This window comes from Dendropsophus ebraccatus, chromosome 1 (genome assembly GCF_027789765.1).
Source record: "Dendropsophus ebraccatus isolate aDenEbr1 chromosome 1, aDenEbr1.pat, whole genome shotgun sequence".
Classification (NCBI taxonomy): domain Eukaryota; kingdom Metazoa; phylum Chordata; class Amphibia; order Anura; family Hylidae; genus Dendropsophus; species Dendropsophus ebraccatus.
Genome location: NC_091454.1, coordinates 86287757 through 86314569, shown reverse-complemented (window position 1 = coordinate 86314569; position 26813 = coordinate 86287757). Strand labels below are relative to the sequence as shown.

The window sequence follows — 26813 nt, the reverse complement described above, 5'->3', positions numbered from 1 at the left end:
GTAGTTCTACCCAAAATGCTTCATCATCACAGTCATCCCCCGCTTTTACACTCACTTTAATATCATTTTTGACATACAGACATACTCCTCCTCCCCTTCTGCCCACCCGGTCCCTTCTGAACAATGCAAATCCCTGAATATTGACAGCCCAGTCATGTGAGGAGTCCAGCCTTGTCTCAGTCACACCAACCACATCAATGGACTCCTCCAGAACCAAGGCCTCCAGCTCCCCCATCTTGCTGGCTAGACTTCTGGCATTAGTAACCATACACTTTATATTACCATTGAGTTTAACTGCTTCATTATAAGAAATGGAATTTATTACAGTACTGTGGCTACAATCATCCCCACTGCTCATCCGCAACATATGGATCTCCCTATACACTGCTCTTATCCTCCCCCCACAGGACCCTTCTCCTCCCACCTCAGTGTTCTGTCCCCTCTCTAACCTATCCGCCACTATATTAAACACTACATAGTCCTCCCTCCACATCCCTAGTTTAAAAACCCCTCCACCCCTTCCAGGATTCTCTCCCCCAGCACAGCGGACCCCCTTCCATTAAGGTGCAAATTATCTGCGGAAAACTGTTTGTACCCCAATGAAAAGTCAGCCCAGTGCTCTAAAAACCCAAACCCTTCTTCTCTACACCACGACTTGAGCCATGCATTTAACTCCCTAAGCTCCCGCTGTCTTTCCTGCGATGCGCATGGCACAGGCAGTATTCCAGAGAATACAACCTTGGAGGTCCTTCTCTTCAACTTAGCACCTAGTTCTTCCAACCTTTCCTGTGGCTGGACTTACCTCCCTCTCAGAAGCACTGTCTACGCTAGGCTTATGCACCCAGCTCGAGTCAGTCACCTCGTCCTCATCCAGCATCTCTTCCTGCAATTTCTCACTCTGCTCCCCACTTTGCGTTACATCCATTACAACAATGTCACTGTCTGACAACCGGATCTCATCGTCATCATCAGACACCTCTTCAAACCCCACTTGCAAGTCTCCACTCTCATCACCCACTGACTATGTGAGCTGCATAATTTGGGCATCGGGACAGATCAACTGCTCCGGTTGCTCAGGCTAAGGGAAGGGTCCAGAAAAGAGTTCCTGGGAGCATGATGGTGGATCTGAATCCCTTTGGAGGTAGTCGTATAGAGTCTGTGTTTAAGTGGTGCTATACGGTGTATGCCACCGCTTACACAGGACAATGAGCAGTGCGGTTGGATTTGGCTGCACTAAGATAAAAAGCAACCCTGATGATTGGCTGCAGATGAGAAAATATACTGGTTACACTAGTTTTTGAAGGTTGTCGTATAGAATCTGCGGGTAAGTGCTGCTATGTGGTGTATGCCACCCTCTTACACAGGGCAATTAGCAGTAAGCTTTGATATAGCTGCGCTAATAAGAAAATATACTGGTCACACTAGTTTTTGTAGGTTGTCGTATAAAATCTGTGGGTAAGTGCTGCTATATAGTGTATGCCACCCTCTTACACAGGGTAATTAGCAGTGAGCTTGGATATGGCTGCACTTAGAAATAAGAAAATATACTGGTTAAACTAGATTTTGGGGGTTGTATAGTCTGTGTGTAAGTGGTGGTAGATGGTTTATGCCACCTGTTCCACAGCACAATGAGCAGTGAGGTTCTATGCAGCTGTACTACAAATCACAGAAATACAATGTACAACAGCAGCAGCACCAGCCACAAAAACTATAATAGTACTGAGGACTTCTTTGGGGTCTGTATGCACCACCTGTTGTCCCCTTTCTGCCAGCAGTCGATCACCACAGTGTGCTGCTAAAATTGTGGTAGCTGCAATGAAAGTCACAGCCAGCAGTCTGGAGTGATTAAAAAAAAAATAAAGATTTTAAAGAGGATGTACCACCTGGCACATCCTTTTTAACCTAAAGCCACAGATCGATCGGTGCCGGCACGGGCAAGCCGGTGCCACAGTCCGTTTTTCGGACCGCCGCCCGTATCCCGTGCACGGCACCGTTCGATCCAGTGGTACCGGCCGGTGCTGAAGCACTGGAGGCCGGCCGGTGGGGCCGCCCCCAGTGGGAGGGAATTCCCTCCCCTGTATGACGCGGCTCGCTTAGAATGAATGGAGCCACGTCATACAGGGGAGGGAATTCCCTCCCACTGGGGACGGCCCGGCCGGCCTCCAGCGCTTCAGCACCGGCCGGTACCGCTGGATCGAACGGCGCCGTGCACGGGAAGCGGGCGGCGGTCCGAAAAACGGACCACAGCACCGGCTTCCCCGTGCCGGCGCCGATCGATCCGTGGCTTCAGGTTCAAGAGGATGTTACATCCTCTTTAAGCCCTTACAAGGGCTGTTGGGTTCTTTCTCTACTATCCCTGTATACAGGAATGCTGATTTCCTCCCTAACGCTCTCCCTGACAAGCAGCAGCTCTGTCCATATTCTCTTCCAGCATGCATTTTAGGCGAGCACCGCTGGGTCAGATTTTTAAATGCCAGGGTCATCTGATCTGGCCAACCCATCGCTGCTATCGACATGTATGGGTCCCATGTCATAGCAAGAGTCTCCTGCATGTTGGTTGCGCCAAAACTTACAGGAAAAGGATGATGCAATTTTCTCGAGTAGATGGGTGGGTTCAGACTACGGAATTCTCTCAGATAAATTCTGCTTTATTCCGTCGCCTGTACGCACTCACAGCCGCGCGCCTTTCTGCCGGCTTCATAGATTCCATTCTATGGGCCAGTTCACACTGAGTAAACACTGCATAATGCGGAGAATCCCGCCGTGCTCAGTGTGCTGCTGTAAGTGAATGAGAGGGCGCACGCTTCTCCGCTGTCGCTTCTTTGAGCGGAGGGGAGGGAGCGGACGAGCGCCCGCCCTCTCATTCACTTACAGCAGCACACTGAGCGCGGCGGAATTACGCCGTGTTTACTCAGTGTGAACTGGCCCTATGGGCCGGCTGATTCTGCTATCCACCGAAAGAATTGATGTGATGATTTTTTCGGCGGAATCAGCCAGCCCATAGAATGGTGTCTATGGAGCTGGCGGAAAGGCGCACGGCCGTGAGCACGTACAGGCCCTATAGTGGTATTCAATGGTGTTCTGTCCGCATTTTCCGCATTTCTGGAGCTGAGATAGCAGTAGATGCCATATACAGCTACAGGCGTGCGGTAGCTGCAGCAGTGCCCGCCCGTCTTCCCGCTCCCTTATTATGGCGCGCCCTCCCGCGGCATTACCACAGAACTCCAGTCCCCGCCGCTGCACCGCGCATGCGCGTATCTCCAGGCGGAGGTTTGTCCTCTGAACCTGTGTGATGTTACTGGGCTCGGCCTCCCAGAGATGTCGCCGCTGCAGCGTCCTCTCTCCCTCCCACATCCACTGATCAGTCTGTACCGGGGACGCTCGGGAGGGAGGAGCTACGGCGCCATTTTTAAAATGTTTCAGGAATAAGCCGCTTGTGACTGGGGAATCAGCAAACGCTGCTGCTGTGCTTCTGCCGGGACAGCCGGGCCGGTGAGTGGCTGATATTCACTGGCAGCATCTGCTGCTTGGAGGGCTCCGGGTATCCGCAATTCTCTGTATAGGGATATGGGCGGAGGGGGCTCAGTTTGTTACTATGGGAACAGGACGCCTCTCCAACTCTGCACCTGTACATTTACCTGTCATTACCGCTGCGGTACTAATGCGGTTTCCAGGCCGCGGTGGATTTCTCATTTGATCCTTGGAGTCATTGCCATCACAGGAAAATAAAAGCCTAGTAATGGGATGTGGTGTCAGTCCCTATTGTCAGCCATTATCAGTATTATCAGTAACAGAGGTACACAGGGTTATGAGGATTATCGTATAGGCAGGGGCAGCCGCCATGTCACCCTGTAATACGGGGAATGGACGGCATTAGGAACATGTAGCCACCATGGTAACTAGAAGGGTTATCCCAATAATAAAAGTTATCTTCTATCTGATCCGCATCAATCATGAGAGCATAGAACAATAGTCTCCTTAGTGAATGGAGCGGCAGTGTGCATGCTCCACCACCACTCTCTTCCAAACACTGGGGCAAATTGACCCAGACTGGCGCCTCACACAGCGGTCCTTAGTTAAAATCCTGTGGCCTTAGCATTTTGGCGATTCATTAAAGGGAGCCAATCAGCCCTGATTTGCTGTATACAGCTCCTGCAGCAGCCGCGGCACATACCGGCCATGGCAGCTGCAGTAGCTGTACACCCGAAAAAAGGACTTCCTCTCCGAGTACGCTGACAGGCAGAGCGCAGTGACTATAGACAGGCGGGGAACTGCACAGATGACTACCTCCCTGTCACTGCCTGTCACGCGCCCAAGGGATTAAAGTCCTTTTTTTCGGGTATACAGCTACTGCTGCAGCCGCAGTCGGTATGTGCCACGGATGTTGCAGGAGCTGTATACAGCAGTTTAGGGAACCATATCAACCAGATTGGGATGATTGCTTCCCTTAAAGCGTAACTTTAATTTCAGGGTCATTTTTCTGAAAACAATAAATATCTATAGTACAAGTGATTTTAAAGCGACTTTGTACCCACAATCTGACCCCCCCCCAAACCACTTGTACCTTCGGATAGCTGCTTTTAATCCAAGATCTGTCCCAGGGTCCGTTCGGCAGGGGATGCAGTTATTTTCATAAAAGCAACTTTTAATCCGGCAGTGCTGTGTCTAACGGCCGGGGCTTACATTTGTATATGCATTAGGCTGGCACACCCTCTCCGTCCTTCCTCCCCACCCTCATCATCATTAGGAATGCTCCAGGCAGATTGAACATCCAGGCAGATGAACATGGGCTGGATCGTTAATACACCTGTGCAAAGCTCAAATAGCAGTAAATGATCCTGGATCATTCCTAATGATGAGGAGGGTGGGGAGGAAGGACGGAGAGGTGGTGCCAGCCTAATGCATATACAAATGTAAGCATGTAAGTTTTTATGACAATAACTGCTTCCACTGCCGAACGGACCCCGGGACAGATATTGGATTAAAAGCAGCTATCTGAAGGTACAAGTGGTTTGGGGGCGACAGATTGTGGGTACAGAGTCGCTTTAAGAAACTCTGTAATAGGTTTTAAATACAAAAAGAGTTTTCTTCTGTACTGAAAAAGGTTTTTTCCTAGCTCCCCCCCTGACCTCAGAAGAAGCAGGATTTCTGTGTCCATTATGTGGCTATGGAGAGGGGCAGAGAGGAGTGAGTGATCACAGAGCAGTCCTGCACAGAACAACACCCTGCAATCTTCTCTCAGCAAGCTCCTAGATAAGCACTGACCTTTCTGACCTCTGAATCCAGCGTTTTAGGTGCCCAGACTCGCTCTTCCTACTCGCTCCCCTCCCTCGGCCCCTCCATAGGGATATATTGGAGAAAGCAGAACCCGTCTTCACTTTGCTTCTCTGTAATGAAGACGGATGTGCCTGATAATGCACAGAGAGGAAGTGAGGGGGGAGGCTTGGAAATAGCTTTTTGAGTACAGAAAGAGGCCTTTTTGTCTCATAAAACCTATTTATAATCGCTTGTACTATTGATTTCTTTAAAAAAAAAAAAAAAAAAGAAAGTTACACTTTTAAGATCTCTTAAGCCCTTCATGACCAAAAGTCACGGATTTCTAGGTCACATTGAAGCAGTGTTCCTCCTCGCCTTCTAAGAGCCATAACGACTTTTTGTTTACCCTGTCCACCATGCGGGAACAATATTGTTATATTTTATTAGATCGGACAATCCTGGATGCTACAATACCTAATAATTTTTTTTTTTTTTTTCTGTTTTGTTTTTTCATTACGTATTTTTATTAGTATAGTAAGGAAGAAGCATTCTGCAATTTTTTTTTTTTTTAACTTGGCCCCCGACTGCACGCTGGCACATATACCTACCAGCGATGATCGGTATCCCGTGGCGTGACGATGTTCCAGTCCTGCGGCATTGTTCAAACTGTGCGCGTTCATGTCACCGTTCTTCTGTCTCCATGTCGATTGAAGGCTGGAAGTTACGCTCTCCATTGTATTCTTTATGGAAGAGTGTGATCCCTAGCCTTCAATCGACATGGAGACAGAAGAGGGATCAGAAGAGATGACACTGATCATTGCTGGTGAGCATAGGCGCTAGTGCGCAACAGGTGGGGGCAAAGAAAGTAGGGAAAGCAGGGAAAGTAATTAGTAACTGACATCCTTAAAGGGGTACTCCAGTGGGGGGCCACTTTTGTGCTGGGACCGGGGAGGAGGTGACCGAGAGAAAAGACGTCCACTCACCTCCCCGGTGCCAGCGGCGGGTCCCGCATCGCAGCACTCAGGTGCCCAGTTCCCGGCCGCTTCCGGGTGTCTGACGCAGGCCCAAGACGTGACGTCTCAGGTCCGCTCAGCCTTTCAGTGAAGGAGGCGGGATCTGTTTCAAGTCCGTCCCTGGCCCTAGTCAGACACCCGGAAGCATCCGGGCACCGGAGCGCCACGATTCGGGACCCGCCGCTGGAACCGGGGAGGTAAGTGGACGTCTTTTCCCTCGGCCACCTCCTCCCCGGTCCCAGCACAAACAGTGCCCCCCCCGCTCGAGTACCCCTTTAAACGCTGCGATCACTATAGATCGTAGCGTTTAACAGGTTAATGACAGGCAGCTGCCTGTCATTATCTCCGGCTCCAGGGACACTGATGTGTGCAGGACTGCTCGCATTGAAGCGGCCAACACACATTAAAACCCCTTCACATTCTTACTGCAGGTGGCATCTGCAGTAGGAATGTTCTGATTGCTGATGTGAAGGGGTTATTGATTCAGCCACTGCAGCGTCTATCCCACACACTATAAGCCAGCTCCCGAGCTAGTGTACATTTCAGCTACAGCATATGATGGCTCTCTAGCATATATTGCAAACATTTTGCAGCCCCTAAACCACTCCCCTTTTACACCGAGCCCCATCAACTTTTTATAGACTTCCCGTGGCCGGTATAAAACAGCAAAAAGTCGCTAACTGCAGATGTAGGAGGTTATTAAATTCCCCCCATAGTGTTAGCATTCAGCAATGTTAGGGTACTATTACACGGAATGATAATCGGCCGAATTGGCCCTATTCGTCCGATTATCGCTCTGTGTAATAAATGCAACGATCAGCCGATGACAACGATCATCGGCAGATCGTTGATATAGGTTAGACCCTATTTTTGTCGGGCGCCGACCGCGCACCGCTGCGTGTAATAGCGGTGCGTGGCCAGCGACTAACGATCTACATTACCCATCCACGTTCCAGGGCTGCTCCTGCCGTCCGCTTCTCCCGGGGTCCCGCGCACGCTCTAGCTTCACAGTGGCCTGTCAACTGATAGGCCGCTCAGCCAATCACAGGCCGCGGCGGTCCCGGCCTCTGATTGGCTGAGCGGCCTACCAGCTGACAGGCCGCTGTGAAGCTAGAGAGCGCGCGGAACCCCGGGAGAAGCGGACAGCAGGAGCAGCCCTGGAACGTGGATGGGTAATGTATGCCAGTTTAGCAAGGGCTGCAAGGACATCGGTAACGATGTCCTTGCAGCTCTTGTCAAACGATTATCGGGCCGTGTAATAGGCCCAGTAAACCAACAACGATCTAGCAGATCGCTGCTCGTTTACAGGTATTATCGGGCCCTGCTCGGTCCGTGTAATACCACCCTTAGAAAGTCCCATAGACAGTGAAGTCTGCACATGCACGCTGCTGCTCCATTCATTCACATTTGTTTTTTAACCTATTTTTACATTAAATTTCTTGATATCATTTTGCAATATGTTTGATTCGATTTCTCTGATAACAATATCTGCTCACCCCACAGACTACATGCGCCAACCCAAGTCTGAACCAAAAATGTGCCTTGCCTTTTTTAGCCCATATATTGGGCTCTGCTGCAGTGACCCCTAAAGCTGTTGGTAGAACATTACAGAAACCTCAGTATAATACCTGCGGCCCTGATGAAGGCAGAAGTTATTAGTCAGAATGACAGTACATGATTTATGATGCTGGTACAACGCATGCATATCTGTCAAGGAATGCCGGTTTCATTGTATATTTCTCATAGCATTGCAGGGGCAGGTTTCAGCATTACAGGATTTTCTTTCCTGTAAGTGTACACTGTTTTATTGGAGTGATCTATGTGTACGTTACCATGGACATGTTTTAGGAAGAAAGCTATCAGTATGAATGGGGGAGGGTAAAAGGCACATTGTATTTGTAGACTTTACTGTGTTGTGTCAGATGTGTGGGACCTAGACCAGATTGATCTTCTTAATGATTCTTAATACAGAGCTGCTTGCGGTAACGTACTATATAAATGTTCACATCATAGGTATGGATGTGCTTTATTACTCTGCTCCTCCCTTCATCTTCTAGGTACAATGTAATTTACACCTGTGGGAGATGACATCAAGGAACCAATAAGGATACATCCACAACTATCTCCTGTCTGTTCTGTCACATTATACATGGTAGCAAGCACTCCTGCAGCTGACAAGATGGAATCCATGCCCATGTTGCCACCCCAGCTGGGTGGCAGTACCAGTACCCATATGACGGACACTGAGCTTCATAAACTTTTAATCAGTGAAAAGATGAGATGTGAAAACCACAGGACAAACTATGAAACCTTAAAAGCCGAGCACTCCAGGTAAAACCCTGATGATCTTATGTGTTTTTTTCCCACTTGATTTTATTTATTTATTTTTAATTATAATGTGTCAAACTTTATGTTGTCATGTTAGAGTCTACGGTGACACTGAGTACTCCTACTCTTGTCCTTGCAGGCTGCAGGCCGACTTCATGAGGGCTCAGAATGACTGTAAGCAGCTGTCTGCAGAGACTAAGAACACACAGGAAAAGTTTCAGCTTTTACTTACTGAACTACGAGGGGAGCTATTAGAAAAGACAAGAGAAGTGGAGGAACTCAAGCTTCAAGTAAGGATCAAGATACCTTTATTTTCTCATAGGACATTAAGTCACCAGCCCTGGACCTTATTAACATTACCAGTAAAGTTATACATATTGTAGATCAATCATGTATTTAGTCCCGCACAGAAAACAATGTGTATGGCTAGGTTCACACTGCCTTTTTACAATCAGTTGTTTTTTTTTGGTGTTATTTTTGGAAAAACGGATGCAATTGTGAGCATCTGTTTTAATACATTTTTCCATTGACTTGCATTATAAAAAAACAGATCAAAACGCATTAGTTTTTTTTTAATGTACACAAAAATAAGATCAAGTACGTTTTTGTGTACGTTAAAAAAACTGATGCGTTTTGATCCTTGCTTTTTATACGGGAAGTCAATGGAAAAACAGATGTCCACAATTGCATCTGTTTTTCTATCCGTTTTTTGCAAAAACGGATTGTAAAAACACTGTGAACCCAGCCTACCTGGGGGAAAAAAAAGCATTACAGGTTTTTTGTCTGTGATACACCTTCTACAGTTCTCTTTTATTCATATAATTATTTCTAAAATCCTAATGATACAATGCATCCCCAGATACCACTTAGATCCTCTGAGACCAGGTATATTGTCTTGACTGTCATAGCAACTAAAGGTGGCAAAGCTCAAGCAACACACATTTCATTTATTTTTAAGAAATTATGCTTGCAAGGGTGCACTGCTGGAAACCTAGACAGTCAGCAATATAAAATATAGTAATTCCTGTATACCCACTCAGGAGCCATTGATGGTACAATTATTTCACCCAGCCTATCTTTTTTATATGTATAATTTTTTTGCCTTGTTTATGTTTCTGGGAAGCAACTACAGCATCTTTTCTCCATTATAAATAGACCCTAGCATGTTATATCTGAAATACCATGTGTTCTGTTAAAGGGGAACTCCAGGTAGAGGTTGAAAAAATGAAACTTCTGCAGAAGCATAAAGCATTACTTACCTATCTATTCCATTTTTGAAACTACCAAAAATCCATTTGTTTTGGGGGGTTTTGTTCTGTTTTGTGTTTCTGCACTTCCTGGTTTATCAGTTGTACACAGTACTACAGGTTTAAGAATGCAATACTTTCCCTCAGCTGTTCATCACAGTCTTCCACCCTGCCCATTCCCCACCCAAAGCTGTTGCAGAGCATCTAGGCTGTGTTCACACATTGCAGTTTCATTGTGTTACTGAATTATTTGCAGTAATTTATGATTTCATTGTGGTCCCACCCACACAGCACGCTGTATTCTCTACCTGTAACACCACACAGCACACTATATTTTCTACCTGTAACACCACACAGCACGCTGTATTCTGTAACACTGATATTGCAATAAAGTAAAGAACCTTTTGAATTTTTTTTTTTTTCATTTCCATGCACATATTATGATCAAGCACCTGTTATCTTTGAAGTTAAGCCCCACAATAAGGCTCTGATCCTCTCTGCCGTTTAGCATCATTTACTTGTGTTACTGCACCATTTTTGTGAATACGCTGCAGTACTGCAATGACACTTCAACATGTGTGAACACAGCCCTAATTTCACTGCACAATTAGAGAAATCAGTGCAACACCTGCTTCTGGCCGGTCAGAGATGGTGAATCACTCAGGGGATTAGGGGATCCAGCCAAGCCTCCTGGGAGATCATGCCCTGCCCCCTGTCTGCATCATCAGCCTGATCTCAGCAAACACACACAATGTGAGACAGAGTCATGGAAGATTTGTCTCCTAAGTTGGGAGAGCAGAAGGAGCAGGAGACAATGTGGATTTGCACAGAGGCCATTTTTTTCACTTCCTGGATTTCTACCAGCTACCAGTGTGGCAGAACCGTACAGATACGGTAATACCTTGTATAGACACATATATTTAACTTTTAATGTACTTTTAATAGAAAACAAGTTTTTCTTATCAGGAGTTCCCCATTAAGAGCAAGATATATTTTTTGTATATTTTTTTGTAAGGGGAAAAAAAAAAGTTCTGCTTGTTCATAATACCCATTGTTAATTCTAGGTGCTGTCGCCTCAGAGACTGGAGCTGCTAAAAGTTCAAATACAGCAGGAAATAGAAGCTCCGATGCGGGAACATATTAGAAAGCTCAATGAGGTATGTCCACCTTAGCGTCGCTTATTTAATTCTTTTTTGAATTAAGGTGTTTTCAGGGCCAGTGACATGGGGTTTTATGTCTTCTATTACTGTATAGTTAACAGGAAGTGCATGTTATTAGCATTATTTTACTGCAAAACTTCTTTATTCTTCTGGCAGTACCTTCGTAGCCAGTACAGGGAGATGCCTGGGCTTCATACTCTGGGTACAAGACTGCTTTTTTAACTCGTTGTACTCATTGCTCTTATGTCATATTTTACACTGCAGTTTTGCAGTGCTGATGATTTGCGCATGTCTTAGTGATGTGTCAGAGGTTTGGATTATTGGTTGTCTGGTTGGTGTGACTCCCCCCCCCCCCCCCCCCCCCCCCTACTGACCACTAAAATGAAAAAGCAGTAGAGCTATTTTCCTTGGAAAGCGGAATAATTGGTGTACAGACCATAGGATGTCTATAAAGTCTGTACATATTTGCAGCTTTTCACAGCAAACTTGCAGTAAGTTCGGGTTTGCGCAGTCTCTATCACTTAGCATTTGAATCTGAACTTACTGTAAGTTTGCTTATCTGTAATCATACCCTAAACCAGGATCAACCGTTATCGTCAGGTGAAGCTGTAGGTGACCACACATTTTTTCTTTCTGCAACATTCTTAAAAAAAAAAAAAAAAAATATGCTATCAGTATATTACATGGTATGTTCTCTAGGGCAGGAGTCACATGTTGCAGCAGTCTTTTAGAAAAGTGGTCATATGTGCTAACATTCTGACTCCCTCTGATGTAGAAAAACAGATTTGATATTTCTTTTCAGATCTGGTGTGACTAATGGTACTTTTACATGGAGCGATAATTCGCCCGATCACACGATTAACGATTCCGAATAAACTGTGTTTTTCATAACGATCAGCGTTTACACGGAACAATATATCGTACGTAAGAATCGTTTTGCGATCGTTTAAGCCTATCTTACACATAGCTTAAATGGGTGAAAGACTCTTTACACGGAACGATCTGCGATTTTTTTGCAAACGACCAACGATGATTTGAGAACTTGTTGAAAGTCAAATGCTCAAATGCGATTGTTATCGTGCAAATTCGAATGATGATCGTTCCGTGTGAAACCACCATAACTCTTTGCCATTTTTTTAACAGTGGTGCTTTTAATTTTTGCAGGAAGTTGAAAAATACAGAGGAGAATATAACAAACTTCGATATGAAAATGGTATCCTTACATCTCAGTTTGAACACCAGAGGGAAGAACAACATCAAATTTTGGAAGAACAGAAGATCCGATATGAAGCTCAGGTAACATTTAATTTTCCTGTGTCCAGTTAGTGTTCTGCTTGTACACAAAGAACCAAGGCATAGTTGTTTATTTGCATTGCATTTTCTTGGCACACCAAGTCTACTGGACCATACTGAACTGGGTATTTCTAAAATCCTTGTTTTCAGCTTATCTTAAAATGAGGTGGTGCACACCCAAAATAGCTGATTATGGGGGGACTATTGGACATGCATATCTTTTTTTAATTTGGCATCGGAATAGAGTTCCAGGAACCACTCTCCCTGTCACACGCCACTACCCGGCTATAAACTGACCCAAGCGGCCACTTGGATGGAACTTTGGAGTAAAATCCTGAGACTATAAATGGTGCTCAGCAAACAGAAATAGAGTCCAGCTAATTTCTTCCAAGCAAAGAGGGTAAATAAAGTATTGAAGTATTCACAAGACATTAGTGTCTATCGGCACACAGGTGGGGGAGGATGAACATCAGTGCAAACAAGCGACGGCCCGTTTTGTGCGCAAGCGCACTTCGTCTACGGCTTGACACGTCTGCCGCACCTGATCTGCCCCCTTTAGTAATGCAGATGCTACTGACATACAGGTGCAACATAATTAAAAACATAAATACAATTTAAAACAATTACAAATGAACATGCAATTCATTTTTCTTGTTCAATCCTAACGGACCTGTAGCCTTAGTCTGAAATGTGAAAGGCTTCTCGTCTCTAAAGTCTTTTATGCCTATCTTCTCCATGCTCACTTGCATTAACGCTCTCCAGTCCGATGAATCTCAAACTGCTGATATCGCTGCCATGAACAGTTCTCATATGTTCTATAAACCTGGCTACCCCCTTTCCTGTTCTTACCGAAGTACAATGCTCACGAAATCTAATTTGCAACTGTCTTATTGTCTTTCCAATATAAAAGAAATTGCAACTACAAATAAATCATATATACAACATAAGTTGTTCTGTAATGATTTTAAATTGTATTTATGCTTTTAATTACGTTGCACCTGTATGTCAGTAGCACCCGCATTACTAAAGAGGCCGGATCAGGTACGTCAGACTGTCAAGCCGTAGACGAAGTGCGCTTGCGCACGAAACGGACCGTCTCTTGTTTGCACTGTTGACTGTCCTCCCTCGCCTCTGTGCGCATAGGCACAAATGTCTTGTGTTTGATACTTTAATAGAGATAGAAGAGATCATCAGCTGAGTGCAGCTACTTTATTAACCCTCTCTGCTTGGAAGCAATCAGCCAATGGGGTTGTAGGCTGATTACTTTCTTTAAACTTGCCAAAAGATAATCTGCTGTCAACAGTGAGAGGGAAAGAGTGGCAAAATACTGTCCATGCATGGACCATATTCTGAGAACAGGACCTCGAAACTTCTGGCATCAGAATATATGATGTTGTGAGCTTCAAAACCGTTTGTGTGATGCTGTCAGTACAGTATCACAAATATGTAAACCGTTTTGGAGCTCCCAGCACCATAATGAATGCTGATGCTGGGAGGTCAAGTCCGCAGAATACAGTATTTTGCGGATGTGTGAATGGCCCCTAAATTGACAAGCCCTACAAGTTTAACTGTATTAGTTAAGAGTGGAACTAAGACTACATTTCATATACATTTCACTGCAGCTGCTACACTCATTATTATGTATACTAAAAATATAAAGTCTTGATGTTCTGATGGTTTTTAATAATTTTCCTCCTTTTTACTTGTTGTAGCTTGCACAATTGGAAAAAGATAAAGAAGAGCTTCATAATCAGATAATAAGTATTGATTCTTCAAGAGAGAGCAAACATTTAGAGTCTCTGCTGGGGGAGAAAGTCCTATTATGCCAAAAAGTAGAAGGATTGAAGGATGAGGTGAAAGAGCTGCGAGCAGAGAGGGAGCATTATGGTGCCCAAGCAGAAAATGTCCAGAGGATACAAATGCGACAGATGACTGAGACTCAAGCAGCTCTACGATCTCTTGAGGTTGTAATTTTCTGTACAGTGTTTACAGATGCTGCAGGGGAAATTATGTATTAGTAGGCAACCATGGAAATTTACGCAGACACATACAAGTGAACCTTCTCCAGAAAGAAGATAAGCCCCCTTATCTTGGTCAGATTTCATGAGACAGATCACACAGTTGAATCACCCACCACCTTTTTAATTATGTTTTGGTGGTCTTTTAGCAACATCGCTAGCCATGGCTAATGGTTTAGATTCTAAGCAGGAGATGCCATCCATTTCATAAATTGTGTCTGGTTCCAAACAGATTTACGGAAAGCATTATTTGCTTCAGTTACAGAGGGTTTAAGGTGAAACCTTTAATACAAATAGCATGTTTTTGAGTTACGTTTCTTCCTTTATGTATAAATGTTAATGTTAAAATAACAGCCTTCAAATTCATTTCTCAAGTATAGAATTTTGTCATTTTTGTCAACGCACATGTAGTCCAGTATAACAGAAATAATATGCTCTAGCAAAACCTAAGTTTCATCATGTACTAAGTTTTATCATGTATGTCATCTTCTACAGGCTGAGAAACAGTCATTAAAACTACAACATGAACGTTTGGAGAGTGAACTACAGGGAGCCGCAGAACAAAATGACACCCTAAGTAAGAAGTTGCACAAAGCTGAGAGAGAGGTTCATTCTCTCACTAGCAAAGTAAGTATTACGAATGAATAACGGACAGATTTCTCTGTCTGTCTGAGAGCAAAAACTGTTTTTCACAAAACAACCAATCACAGCTCAGCTTCAATTTATTAGATTGCTCTGGTAAAATGAAACATGAGCTCTGATTGGTGGCTGTGGAAAAACCAGACAGTTTTTTTTGTCTAAAATCTTGACTTTTGACTGATAAATCTAAGCATTATTATGCAAATAAACCTAAAGGGGTTTTCTGAGTCAAGGTAGAAAACTGCAAGTCACTGTAAGCCAGGAAAACATAGCTGCTGTATCAGCCACTGCATTTAAATGAATGACGGTACATGTAACTCAAAAGCAACTTTAAGCCACACAGTTGATCTCCTTGTGAGTCTAAATGGGGAGACAGCCTTTTTGATGTCTGTATAACCTAAAAAGAAGTTATCTGGGCAGTGGTTGTATTTATAAGTTCTTTTTATCATTACCAAATAAAAAGTTCTGCAGCATTCTAATCTACTGTGTGTGTTTTATTCCTCACTGTTTTAAGTATGTCTATTTGGTTAAAGTTGAGCTTAACGATTTTTGGGCCCTAGCACAGTTATGCCTCCCTGTGCTTTGTGCTACATATTCACCTCTTTGCATAATTAGGGCCAAGCACTGTATACAGCACAGTGAGGCGTAGTAGTACTAGGACCCAGGGAACAATAGGCCCCATCTTCTTGACATTACTCACAGTGTGAATAAAAGCACCTTGTCTCAGTGTTGCACCAGGACCTTCCTGCTTAGCTATTCAGTGGCCAAAGTAGGGCTCCACTACAGCCACTGATTGTTACATGAGGACCTTCCTCTTAGACAAAGACACAAGAAAGTGATTGGAAGCTGTATAAATCTTGATTATTATTATTATTTTTTATTTTTATTTTTTGCTTGCCAGTCCAACCTTACCCAGATTTCATGCTAATTCATTATTTTAATGTTATTCTTATTTTTTTAAAAACATTAGATTGATGAGCTTAAACATGCTCAGAAAATTGAAATTGACAATATAAAATTAGAAGCTGCCCGAACAAGGAATGATGCAGAGAAAGACAAAGACAGGATTCAAAATCAACTTGATGGTAATAAAACTTTTTTTTTTCCTGTCCATTGTTATTCCTAATTTCTTTTTTTTCTTTCTCAATGCTTTTATTAAAGAAAAATACAGTAGGAGTGTACAAACATCAGGAACGGGCATTCCGCACCTGCACAGAACCGTAAATAATAAGAGTATTATCATCATAAGTGGATAATAAAAATTCAAGGAAAGAGGATATAGGAGCAGCACTACCTTAGATTGTAGTTTGGTGCCAGCAGATTCCCCAACCAGGGGTATAAGTGTCCATATACAACGAATAGTCCGCAGCACTCCAAAGTTGTGAACAAAACGTGGTATTTATTCCAAGTAAATCATAACCTCAAATAAAGTGACATGCAGCAATAGACGCTAATAAAAATTCAAGGGAGGAAACCCTTGTCGGACATGTTACTGCAACTGTACAATCTTTTAGTTTACCAACAAACCACAAATGAGAGAAAATAGAAGTGGGAAAACACTAAAGGAACTTGGAGGGAGAGATCAGTAAAGAAGGGAGGGGGAGAAGAGGGAAGGGGGGGGGGGGGTGCCAGCACGGTCCAAACAGCGGAGAAAAGATCCTTATTCCTAATTTCTTATTCTGTATTTATTGTATAACGAATCTCATTTTTATAATCATGCACAAACGTTATTCTGCTAGTGGCCTCAATGTGGCCTGATAATATTCAGGATATTAAAAATTAGATTAAAATCCTAAAACAAATTTTTGATTTCCCTTTTGCATGTTTGCCGTCGTCTTTAAATGGACATCTCTATAGAAGATTTTTTTTATTTTTATTTTTTACTGTAATTTTGAACGTTGTACAGAACTGAAGCAGTTAACCCTTTCCCGCGCGAGGATGTAACTGTAAGCCCTCGCGCAGGTGGGGGTGTTCGGAGCGGGACCGCGCGGCGACCCCGCTCTGAACCGCCGCGGTCCCGGGTGCTGCACGTAGCCCGGGGCCGCGGCTATTAGCGGGCACGGTCCGATCGCCGTGCCTGCTAATTAAGTCTTCAGATGCAGCTGTCAAAGTTGACAGTATAAGTTCTAGTATAAGTGTAAAAGTTGAAAATAAAGTGTTATTAATAAAAAAAGCCCCCTCCCCTAATAAAAGTCCCCCCCTTTTCCCATTTTATAAATATAAATAAATAAATAAACATGTTTGGTATTGCCGCGTGCGTAATTTTCCAAAATATTAATTTATCACATTCCTGATCTCGCACGGTAAATGGCGTAAGCGCCCAAAAATCCCAAAGTGCAAAATTGCGCATTTTTGGTCGCATCAAATCCAGAAAAATTGTAATAAACGATCAAAAAGTCGAATATGCGCAGTCAAGGTACCGATAGAAAGAACACATCATGGCGCAAAAAATGACACCTCTTACAGCCCCATAGACCAAAGGATAAAAGCGTTATAAGCCTGGGAATAGAGCGATTTTAAGGAACATATATTTGTTAACAATGGTTTGAATGTTTTACAAGCCATCAAATACAATAAAAGTTATACATGTTACATATCCTTGTAATCGTATCGACTTGAGGAACCTACAAAACATGTTAGTTTTTCCATAGGACACACAGCGTCTGTAGGTGTGGGTCTGTAGGTGTAAAAATGCAAGTGCTATGGCCTTTTAAGCACAAGGAGGAAAAAATGAAAACGAAAATTAGCCTGGTCCTGAAGGGGTTAATCTAATGTTGCATGTATTTAATATTCATTATACGTGTGTGTGTGTGTGTGTGTGTGTGTGTGTGTGTGTGTGTGTGTGTGTGTGTGTGTGTTTCTAAAGCTTTTGTACATCTTGCATGTTATTTTAAAGCAATATTACATTATGGTTCCTTAGCATTAGAGACGGAAAATGAGATCCTTAAAGCATCAATGGAACAGCAGAAAGTGTTACTCGCTGACAAGGAACGGGAATTGATCCGTAAAGTGCAAGCAGCTAAAGAGGCAGGATTTCAAGAGATTGCAACAATCCAAGATGAAAGGTGAACTTCATTATTATTTTTTTCTGTATTGCAACTTATTTGCTGTGTGGCCTGTTCATTCATATGGCTTTTTCTAATAGGCTTGAAATGGAAAACAGAATAGCTGAACTAGAAAAGTATAAAGAAGAGCAAGAGCAGCGTAAACATTCTGAAATCAGTCAAATAGAAGAAAAACTGCGAATTGCACAGTTGGCAGAGGAATCTGCTAGAAGAGAACTTCTCAGCTTAAGGTTAGGTGGCTTTAATGTGGTGCACTTCTGTTATTATTGCCTATTCTGTGAACATAGATATAAGTAGCACTTGGTCCCTCTTAAAGGAGAAGTCCTATGAAACAGATAAATGGCAGGCAGGCAGGAGTGTGCGGGAACATAATAAACAAAGCATACTTACAAGTCCCCTTGCTCCATAGCACGTCCTTACCAATATCCAACAGCTGCTGGTTTTCTGCAGCTCCTCTAGGTGCAACGTCATGTATTTGGCTGATGAATCACCCCACTCAGCCACTCACTGACTGGGGCAAGACACTGCAGTCACTGACTGGCTGAACGGGCAATCCATCAGCCTGGCCGTGATGTTGCAGCTGGAGTAGCCGGGGCTGTGACGTACATGGAACCCAGCTGAAAATTACTTCCTGCAACTGTCGGTGAAACCTAAAAGTATACATTGTTTATTATGTTCTTGTACCCATCTGTCAGCTTGTCATTTGTTACTTTCACAGGACTACTTCTTTAATACAGCTAAAAGAGACAACTAAATGAAAGGACTCCTCCATGTATGAATATAACTGTGTGTGACACACTTATTTCCTAGTGCCATTAACTTTTTTATGCAGTTTTTGGTGCATTTTTTTTCTGCACAATGATGGTACAATCTACCGACTTTTCATTTGTATATAGCCAAATTGCTGTTCCCTACACAGTTATTTTCAGGGATATCCTATTCAGCTGTATAAGAGTTGCATAAATCTATTTATATGCTGAAGAAACAGCCACATTTTGGAGTTATAGAATGGACTTTTCTGTTACAGATGTTACTGTAATGAACCTGAAACATAAACACTTTACATAGTGCTCATATGCTTGAGCAAATAAAAGAGCCTTTATACTCTTCCGTGAATAGATGCTTGTGAGTGGAAAATTGACATATTTAACATAAATTAATGCTTAGGCTGTCAAATTTCCTAAGTTAATGCAAGCAGGGTAGCTCTGTTTCATTCCCTGTGCCTTCTTATCAGTGCTGTTCCCATTCTGTGCTGCCCTCATGGCTGACCTCTTCTCCTCTATTCTCATGCCTCTCCTCTATTATTTAGTCTACCTCTGACCATCTAGCTTCCTTTAGTGCAGAGGAGATGGGCAGTCATATCAGATATACTGAAAAATTGTTAAATTCATTCTGCTACCACCAGGGGGTGCATGTAGCTCACATATTTTATAGCTGTCATTTAGTTCAATGTGAACTGTATTAATCCTCATACAGTTTGCTACCAGTGGTGCTAAGTAAATTATATTGTTTTAAAGGGTCTCTTTCACCTCCACTCCACCCTAGTCACCCTAAAATAAAGTAATTTGTAAGTAAAGGATTTGTAGCTTTCTACTCCTTTGTATTTCACAGTTGTTAGCCTACAAACTGGGCACGTTGATGCATAGAGAAGACTACTTAGCTCAAGAAAATAATGGAGAGGACTGCTTAGACTCCTTCATTTGTGGGCTTATAGCAAAGGAATGTAAAAACATAGAAAGATAAAAATAACAGAGACTGTCAGAGGTGTATACTCTGATTGTATAATCTACTGATAACTTAAAGGAGAAGTCCAGGGAAATTTTTTATTAAAGGATTGTGTTGCCCCCCAAAAGTTATATAAATCACTAATATACACATTACGGGAAATGCTAATAAAGTGCTTTTTTTCCCTGCACTTACTACTGCATCAAGGCTTCACTTTCTGGATAACATGGTGATGTCACGACCCGACTCCCAGAGCTGTGCGGGCTGTGGCTGCTGGAGAGGATGAGGGCAGAGGGACACTGAGGGACACAGAGCACTGGAGGAACACTGAGCATCCCTCTGCCATCATCCTCTCCAGCAGCCACAGCCGCACAGCTCTGGGAGTCGGGTTGTGACATCACCATGTTATCCAGGAAGTGAAGCCTTGATGCAATAGTAAGTGCAGGGAAAAAAAGCACTTTATAAGCATTTCCCGTAATAAGTGTATATTGGTGATATGTATAACATTTGGGGGGCAATACAATACTTTAATAAAAATTTTGCCGGACGTCTCCTTTTAGTTTAGCAGGTGTTTTTGAGGCAGCTTTTGAGTCCCTTTAAATTCTAAACTGAAGAATGGAGTGTCCAGGTTTCTTCCACATTTGAATAGCTGATTTGTCATAGTATTTTGTTCTTTTGCACTCCCCTTATTAGGTCAAAACTCCAACAGCAAGTGGCCTATGCAGAGCAGATTAAGAAAGAGAAGCTTGAAGAAGTAGACTTAAAACAGGTAACTATGATTAGATGCATACACATAATTGTGTTTTGAACATGCAAACTAAGATTCAAGTAAAACATTTGCTTTAGTTGTGTCTTTATCTTTGCTTCTTTTAGTTCATATGCTAATAGAGAATAATGCATAACTTCTTCACACATTGTAGCATTTTGGCCATTTTTTATTTTTATTTTTTCAAAAGTTAGAGTAAAATAGAGCTATTTTGCTGCAATTTCTGGGAAATTATGGGAACACTATGAAAATGTGGCAAACATGCAATTGGTGAGAAGGGGGTCTGGGAGATGTCAGGAGAGATCTAGCGTGTTTCCCCTGAAAATAAGACATCCTACTAAAATAAGACACCCCAACTAGTCTACCAACTGTCCTAAAGTAAGGCATCCTCTGAAAGTAAGGCCACCCACCTTCACCCGCTCAACCCCTCCCTCCCCCGTTCTTGTCCAGTGCCGCTCACCTCTCTCTCTTCCTCCCTGTGCCGCTCACCTCTCTCCCTCCCTCCCCCGTGCTTGTCCCGTACCACTCAGCTCCCTCCCCAAGCTTGTCCTGTGCCGCTCACCTCCCTCTGCCCCGAAAATAAGACAGAATACCTCTTTGGGAACAAAAATTAATATAAGGCACGGTCTTATCTTTGGGGAAACACGGTAATGGGTAATATCATCGTGTAGTTCACATGAAGTCACATGATCCAGGACAGACCACTTCCTCAGACATGAAAAGCCATGTAATGTTCTGGAGGGTCTGAATTCTGATCACATAATACAGCTACAGTAATAAAATCTATTGATGCAGAAGTGCTAGGATGAAACAGCAAATCGCACTGTAGGACTAGTGATGGTGAGTGTGAATTATATAAACAAGAAAAAAAAACCTGGAAAAAAAACCTGGAGAGTGCTTCTTTTCTGCTGCCCAAATTCATCAGGGCGGTCCGCGGAGGCATCTCCTTGCCCTATGAGCCTTGATCGATAGATCTCTGGCCATTTCAAAACAGGGAAAGAGCTATCAGTCAAGTCAAGGCTGGCAGGGCAGGCAGAAGTTACTGGGGACCACCCCAATGACTCATTGTTTAGACAGCATGAAAGTGATCACAGGTTTCCATTTAAGTTTTATTTAAAGCATACCTGTCATGCAGGCTTGCTTGGGCAGTGTCGGTGATCCTTCCTAGACTTTTTTTTTTATTTTAAATGTCTAAATCTTTTGCTTTGGCAGCAATTATCCCCATTCCTTTTCTTGCCTTATCTACGGTTCTCCTAAACTGTGGGCGTGTACAGGAAGTGATGTCATCTGCCCTCACAGCCTGCCTAGTATGGGCAGGAGTGCAGTAAGGAAAGCTCCATAGTAACTGCAGCACACATGGTACAGATTATACATCACTCCCATGTAATTTCATAAGCTTAATTGTATATATTAGTTTCCTAGCACTTTAAAAATGTATCCTTCATGATCTAATTCTGCATTGGTAAAGCAAATTACCATCTATAACAATACAACAGCATCCTGATCCCCAGGAATACACCATAACCACTGATGTAAAGCTCAGCATAACTACAACTCCCATAATGACACACATATCAGGGCCTGATAGGAGTTGTAGTTGTTCAACAGCCCTAGCCTGCCATAAACTTACATATAGATATTACTCAGTTGTGAGTTTTTGCATGTTTTCTAATTACTACACTACAGTTGCTGTGGCATCATAGGAATTACATTTCGGATGTATAAAAGTAAAATGTCCACTCCTCACTGTTAGAGAGAAGCTGGCACAGTTTCTATTTTCTATCAACACTGGGCTGCCTGGAATGTGAACCCAGGACCCAGCACTGCAAGGCCACAGTGTTAAGCACTGAGCCACTATGCTGCTGGTAGTAGCACACATGTCACACACACTCACTCCCACTCATCCAATTTCTATGCAAAGGAGTGGGACTGCATATGTCTGTATGAAAAGACCAGGAGGGAGCATGGACTGCAGTTTTAGAAAAAGGGACATACCTAGTGCTCACATGTTTAAGGTTGATTTTAACATTAACCCCTTAACGACATCGGGCGTAAACTTACGCCCTCGCGCCCTGGTACTTGGCGCATCAGGGCGTAAATTTACGCCCGATGTTTCCCCGATCGCTGCGTGTTCACACACAGCGATCGGGGAAGATGGCCTGCTATAAATCATAGCAGGCCATCGTAGCTTCACGGCACGGGGGGTGGTTAACACCCCCCGTGCTTACGATCGCCGCTATAGGCTGATCAATTCAGATCAGCCAATAGCGGCGATCGGAACCTTTCCAGGTCATCGGCGACCCGATGACCCGGAAAAAAATGGCGGTCGGTGCTGTCCGAGGACGGCACCGACCGCCATTACTGTAAAAAGTAATGGTGATCGCCGTGCCACCGGCCCGATCGCCGTGAACGGCCGGCCGGCCGTTCACGGCAATCGGGCCGGTAGCACGGCGATCAGAGTCCCACAAAATAGTAAATACCTGCCCTGGACCCCTCAGCTAGGTAGCCGAGGGGTCCAGAGCAGGTATTTGTACATTACTCACCTGTCCCGGGCTCCTGATCGGCGTCTTCCGGGTTCGCGGCATCCTCGTCTTCGTTCGGGTCTTCGGCTTCTTCCGTGACGTCACGTTCGGCTTCTCTCGGCTATTTTCGGCTCCAGCGTCGGCTTCTTCCGTATTTTGCGCTCTGCTGCCCTCTAGCGGCTGATATGTGTAATACACTTATCAGCAGCTACAGGGATGTTCAGAATGTAGAAATTTTTTTTTTTTTTTTTTCTTCTATTTTCCGCACCCTATCGCCGCTGAGTGTTGATCAGCATCGCACGAAAGTGCGCTGCTAATCAGCAACTCCTCCTTTTTGGCGTAGGGTGTTTTTTTTCTATATCCTACTGCCACGGTCTGCTGATAAGTGCCGCACATTAGTGCGGCATTTATCAGCAACTCCTTTGTTGGCGTAGGTTTTTTTTTTTTATACTTACTGTAAAAAAACACGTAAAAAACACTACATTACACCACACTACATTGAATAAAGTTTGACACTACACCACTACATACCCCATATACCAATCCCCGTATAAAGATGGCCCCCAGGGTGTTTTCGGCGTCAGAGGGATACGTTGTTATTGCCTCCGACACCAAAACAGCCAGTGAGGATGAATGGGGGGATCCTTCTTTCCTCCATTCATCCTCATCCTCCTCATCATCCAGTGACGTGTCTGGGGGTAGCGTAGCGTACGCTGCCCCCCAGACACGTCTTTTCCGCCAGTACCGTCCCAATAAGAGATCACGGTATGGCGTGAAATTCTACAAACTCTGTGAGCGTACCTCTGGGTACTCTTACAGATTTAGGGTACGTGCACACTGCAGAATGGCGAAGGATAACCCTTTGTGCATTCCGCAGCTGGCACCCGCCGGCGGACTGATGCGGGCGCATGTCTCTACCCGTGTCATAGACTCCATTCTATGCACGGGCGGATTCCATCGTCCATCCAAACAATGAACACGTTGGACGGAGAGCGGAATCTGCCCGTGCATAGAATGGAGTCTACGACACGGACGGAGACGTGCGCCTGCATCAGTCCGCCGGCGGGTGCCAACTGCGGAATGCACGAAGGGTTATCTGTCGCGATTCCGCAGTGTGCATGTAGCCTTAGAATGTATGAAGGAAGGGACACCCGAATCCAGCCCCCAGATGCCCCCTCCCCCACCATCCTCGGAACAAGTGGGAAGATCGTCCGGGAACTGATCTTCCCACTGCTGGATAAAGGTTACCACCCGTACAGGGATAACTTTTATACTAGCGCCCCCTCTTCCGGTCCCTCGCTGCCTGAGCTACTGTAGCTTGCGGCACGAGCCGAACATATCAGAAGCAGTAATAGAGCCCTAATATTTAGCAGCCATGGAGCGGACCAAGCGCTTCTGGATATGAAGGACCCCGTATCGCACCAGGACAACATTTTCCAGGTGACGTCCCCCACACTGGAGAACGGGAGACCCCAGAAGAAGTGCAGAGTGTGGGGTAACAGGGGGATCAGGAAGGACGCCATTTTCCAGTATGACGCCTGTCCTGATCACCCCGGCCTCTGCATACTGGATCTCTCCAAGGCGCACCACACGTCACTGGGGTTCTACATTATCTAAATTCTGTCCCTTATTCCTATTTCAGGGGTCACGTTGATCCAGGGATTATTCTGATCGCCAATATGGAGTCGGGAAGGAATTTTTCCCCTGTGATGAGGCTACTGTTGTCTGCCTTACGAAGGTTTTTTTGCCTTCCTCTGGATCAACACAGGTTGAATTTGATGGACACCTGTCATTTTCAACCTTATAAACCAATAATTGGCCTAATACCCCCAAATAAATTAGAATTGTCCCTTTTCCCCAGCTAAGTAGGTATGGCCGCCATTCCCATTAGAGGATGCCATGATGCAATTACAAAGCCTCTGTGCGGCCAGGACAGTAGAAACCCCCCACAAGTGACCCCATTCTGGAAACTACACCCCATAAGGAATCTAACAAGTGGGGCAGCGGGGATATGGCCCCCTGGTGACGGCCACATTTGGGACGTGAAAATGAAAAAAAATTGTATTTTTTTATTTTCTCGGCACATGTTCTACGTAAGTGCCCGTCACCAGTGGGGTCCATATGCTCACTGCACCCCTTGTTAGATTCCTTATGGGGTGTAGTTTCCAGAATGGGGTCACTTGTCGGGGGTTTCTACTGTCCTGGCAGCACAGGAGCTTTGTAATTGCGACGTGGCCTCCATCCTCCATTCCAGCCTCTAAATGGCGCTCTGTCCCTTTGGTGACTTGCCCTGTGCCCATATGGCACATTATGCCCACATGTGGGGTATTTTCGTACTCAGGGGACGATACCCTACACGTTTTGTGTTCATTTTCTTTTTTAACCCCTTGTGGAAATGGAAAAAAAACAAGGCTAGACCAACATTTAGTGTAATTTTTGTAAAATTTTTACTCTAAATCATTAATCTTGTCATGATTTTTTCATTTTCACAAGGGGTTAAAAGATAAAAAAAAACATTTAATGTGTAGAGCAATTTCCCCTGAGTACGGAAATACCCCACATGTGGACATAAAGCGCCATGCGGGTGCAGGGTAAGCCTCCGAAGGGAAGGAGCGCCATTTGGTTTTTGAAGGCTGGATTTGGATGGAATGGATTCCGAGGGGCCATGTTGCATTCAAAAGGCCCCTGTGTTGCCAAGACAGTTGAAACCCCCCACATTTGGGACGTGAAAATGAAAAAAATAGTATTTTTTATTTTCTCGGCACATGTTCTACGTAAGTGCCCGTCACCAGTGGGGTCCATATGCTCACTGCACCCCTTGTTAGATTCCTTATGGGGTGTAGTTTCCAGAATGGGGTCACTTGTCGGGGGTTTCTACTGTCCTGGCAGCACAGGAGCTTTGTAATTGCGACGTGGCCTCCATCCTCCATTCCAGCCTCTAAATGGCGCTCTGTCCCTTTGGTGACTTGCCCTGTGCCCATATGGCACATTATGCCCACATGTGGGGTATTTTCGTACTCAGGGGACGATACCCTACACGTTTTGTGTTCATTTTCTTTTTTAACCCCTTGTGGAAATGGAAAAAAAACAAGGCTACACCAACATTTAGTGTAATTTTTGTAAAATTTTTACTCTAAATCATTAATCTTGTCATGATTTTTTCATTTTCACAAGGGGTTAAAAGATAAAAAAAAACATTTAATGTGTAGAGCAATTTCCCCTGAGTACGGAAATACCCCACATGTGGACATAAAGCACCATGCGGGTGCAGGGTAAGCCTCCGAAGGGAAGGAGCGCCATTTGGTTTTTGAAGGCTGGATTTGGATGGAATGGATTCCGAGGGGCCATGTTGCATTCAAAAGGCCCCTGTGTTGCCAAGACAGTTGAAACCCCCCACAAGTGACCCCATTATGGAAACTGCACCCCTCAAGGAATGTAACAAGGGGTGTAGTGAGCATATGGACCCCACTGGTGACGGGCACAAATGTGGAACAATGTGGCGTGAAAATGAAATATTACATTTTTTACACTATAATGTTGGTTTAGCCTTGAATTTATCATTTTCACAAGGGGTTAAAAGAGAAAAAAACACACAATATGTGTAGAGCAATTTCCCCCGAGTCCGTAAATACCCCACATGTGGACATAAAGCGCCATGTGGGCGCAGGGCAAGCCTCCGAAGGGAAGGAGCGCCATTTGGATTTTGGAGGTTGGATTTGGCTAGAATGGATGATGAACGCCATGTCGCATTTACAGAGCCCTCGTGCTGCCAAAACACTGG

The 26813-nt window shown here is 44.3% G+C and overlaps 1 protein-coding gene across 2 annotated transcripts in view; it reads left to right on the top strand.

Annotated features, from left to right (window-relative positions):
* The first annotated feature begins 3257 nt into the window (after positions 1-3257).
* The window catches only part of CEP83 (centrosomal protein 83), a 32275-nt gene continuing 8719 nt past the window's right edge, over positions 3258-26813 (top strand). The window contains exons 1-11 of one of the 2 annotated variants that reach the window (XM_069955783.1): positions 3258-3492; positions 8327-8600; positions 8737-8887; positions 10909-11001; positions 12169-12300; positions 14010-14261; positions 14811-14942; positions 15925-16039; positions 17875-18019; positions 18100-18249; positions 20438-20513. In XM_069955783.1, the coding sequence (XP_069811884.1) occupies positions 8419-8600; positions 8737-8887; positions 10909-11001; positions 12169-12300; positions 14010-14261; positions 14811-14942; positions 15925-16039; positions 17875-18019; positions 18100-18249; positions 20438-20513 (1428 nt within the window). In that variant the 5' untranslated portion in view covers positions 3258-3492; positions 8327-8418. Of the gene's footprint in view, positions 3493-7812; positions 7960-8326; positions 8601-8736; positions 8888-10908; positions 11002-12168; positions 12301-14009; positions 14262-14810; positions 14943-15924; positions 16040-17874; positions 18020-18099; positions 18250-20437; positions 20514-26813 lie in introns of those variants that run through there. The other variant, XM_069955785.1, reaches the window with a different exon arrangement.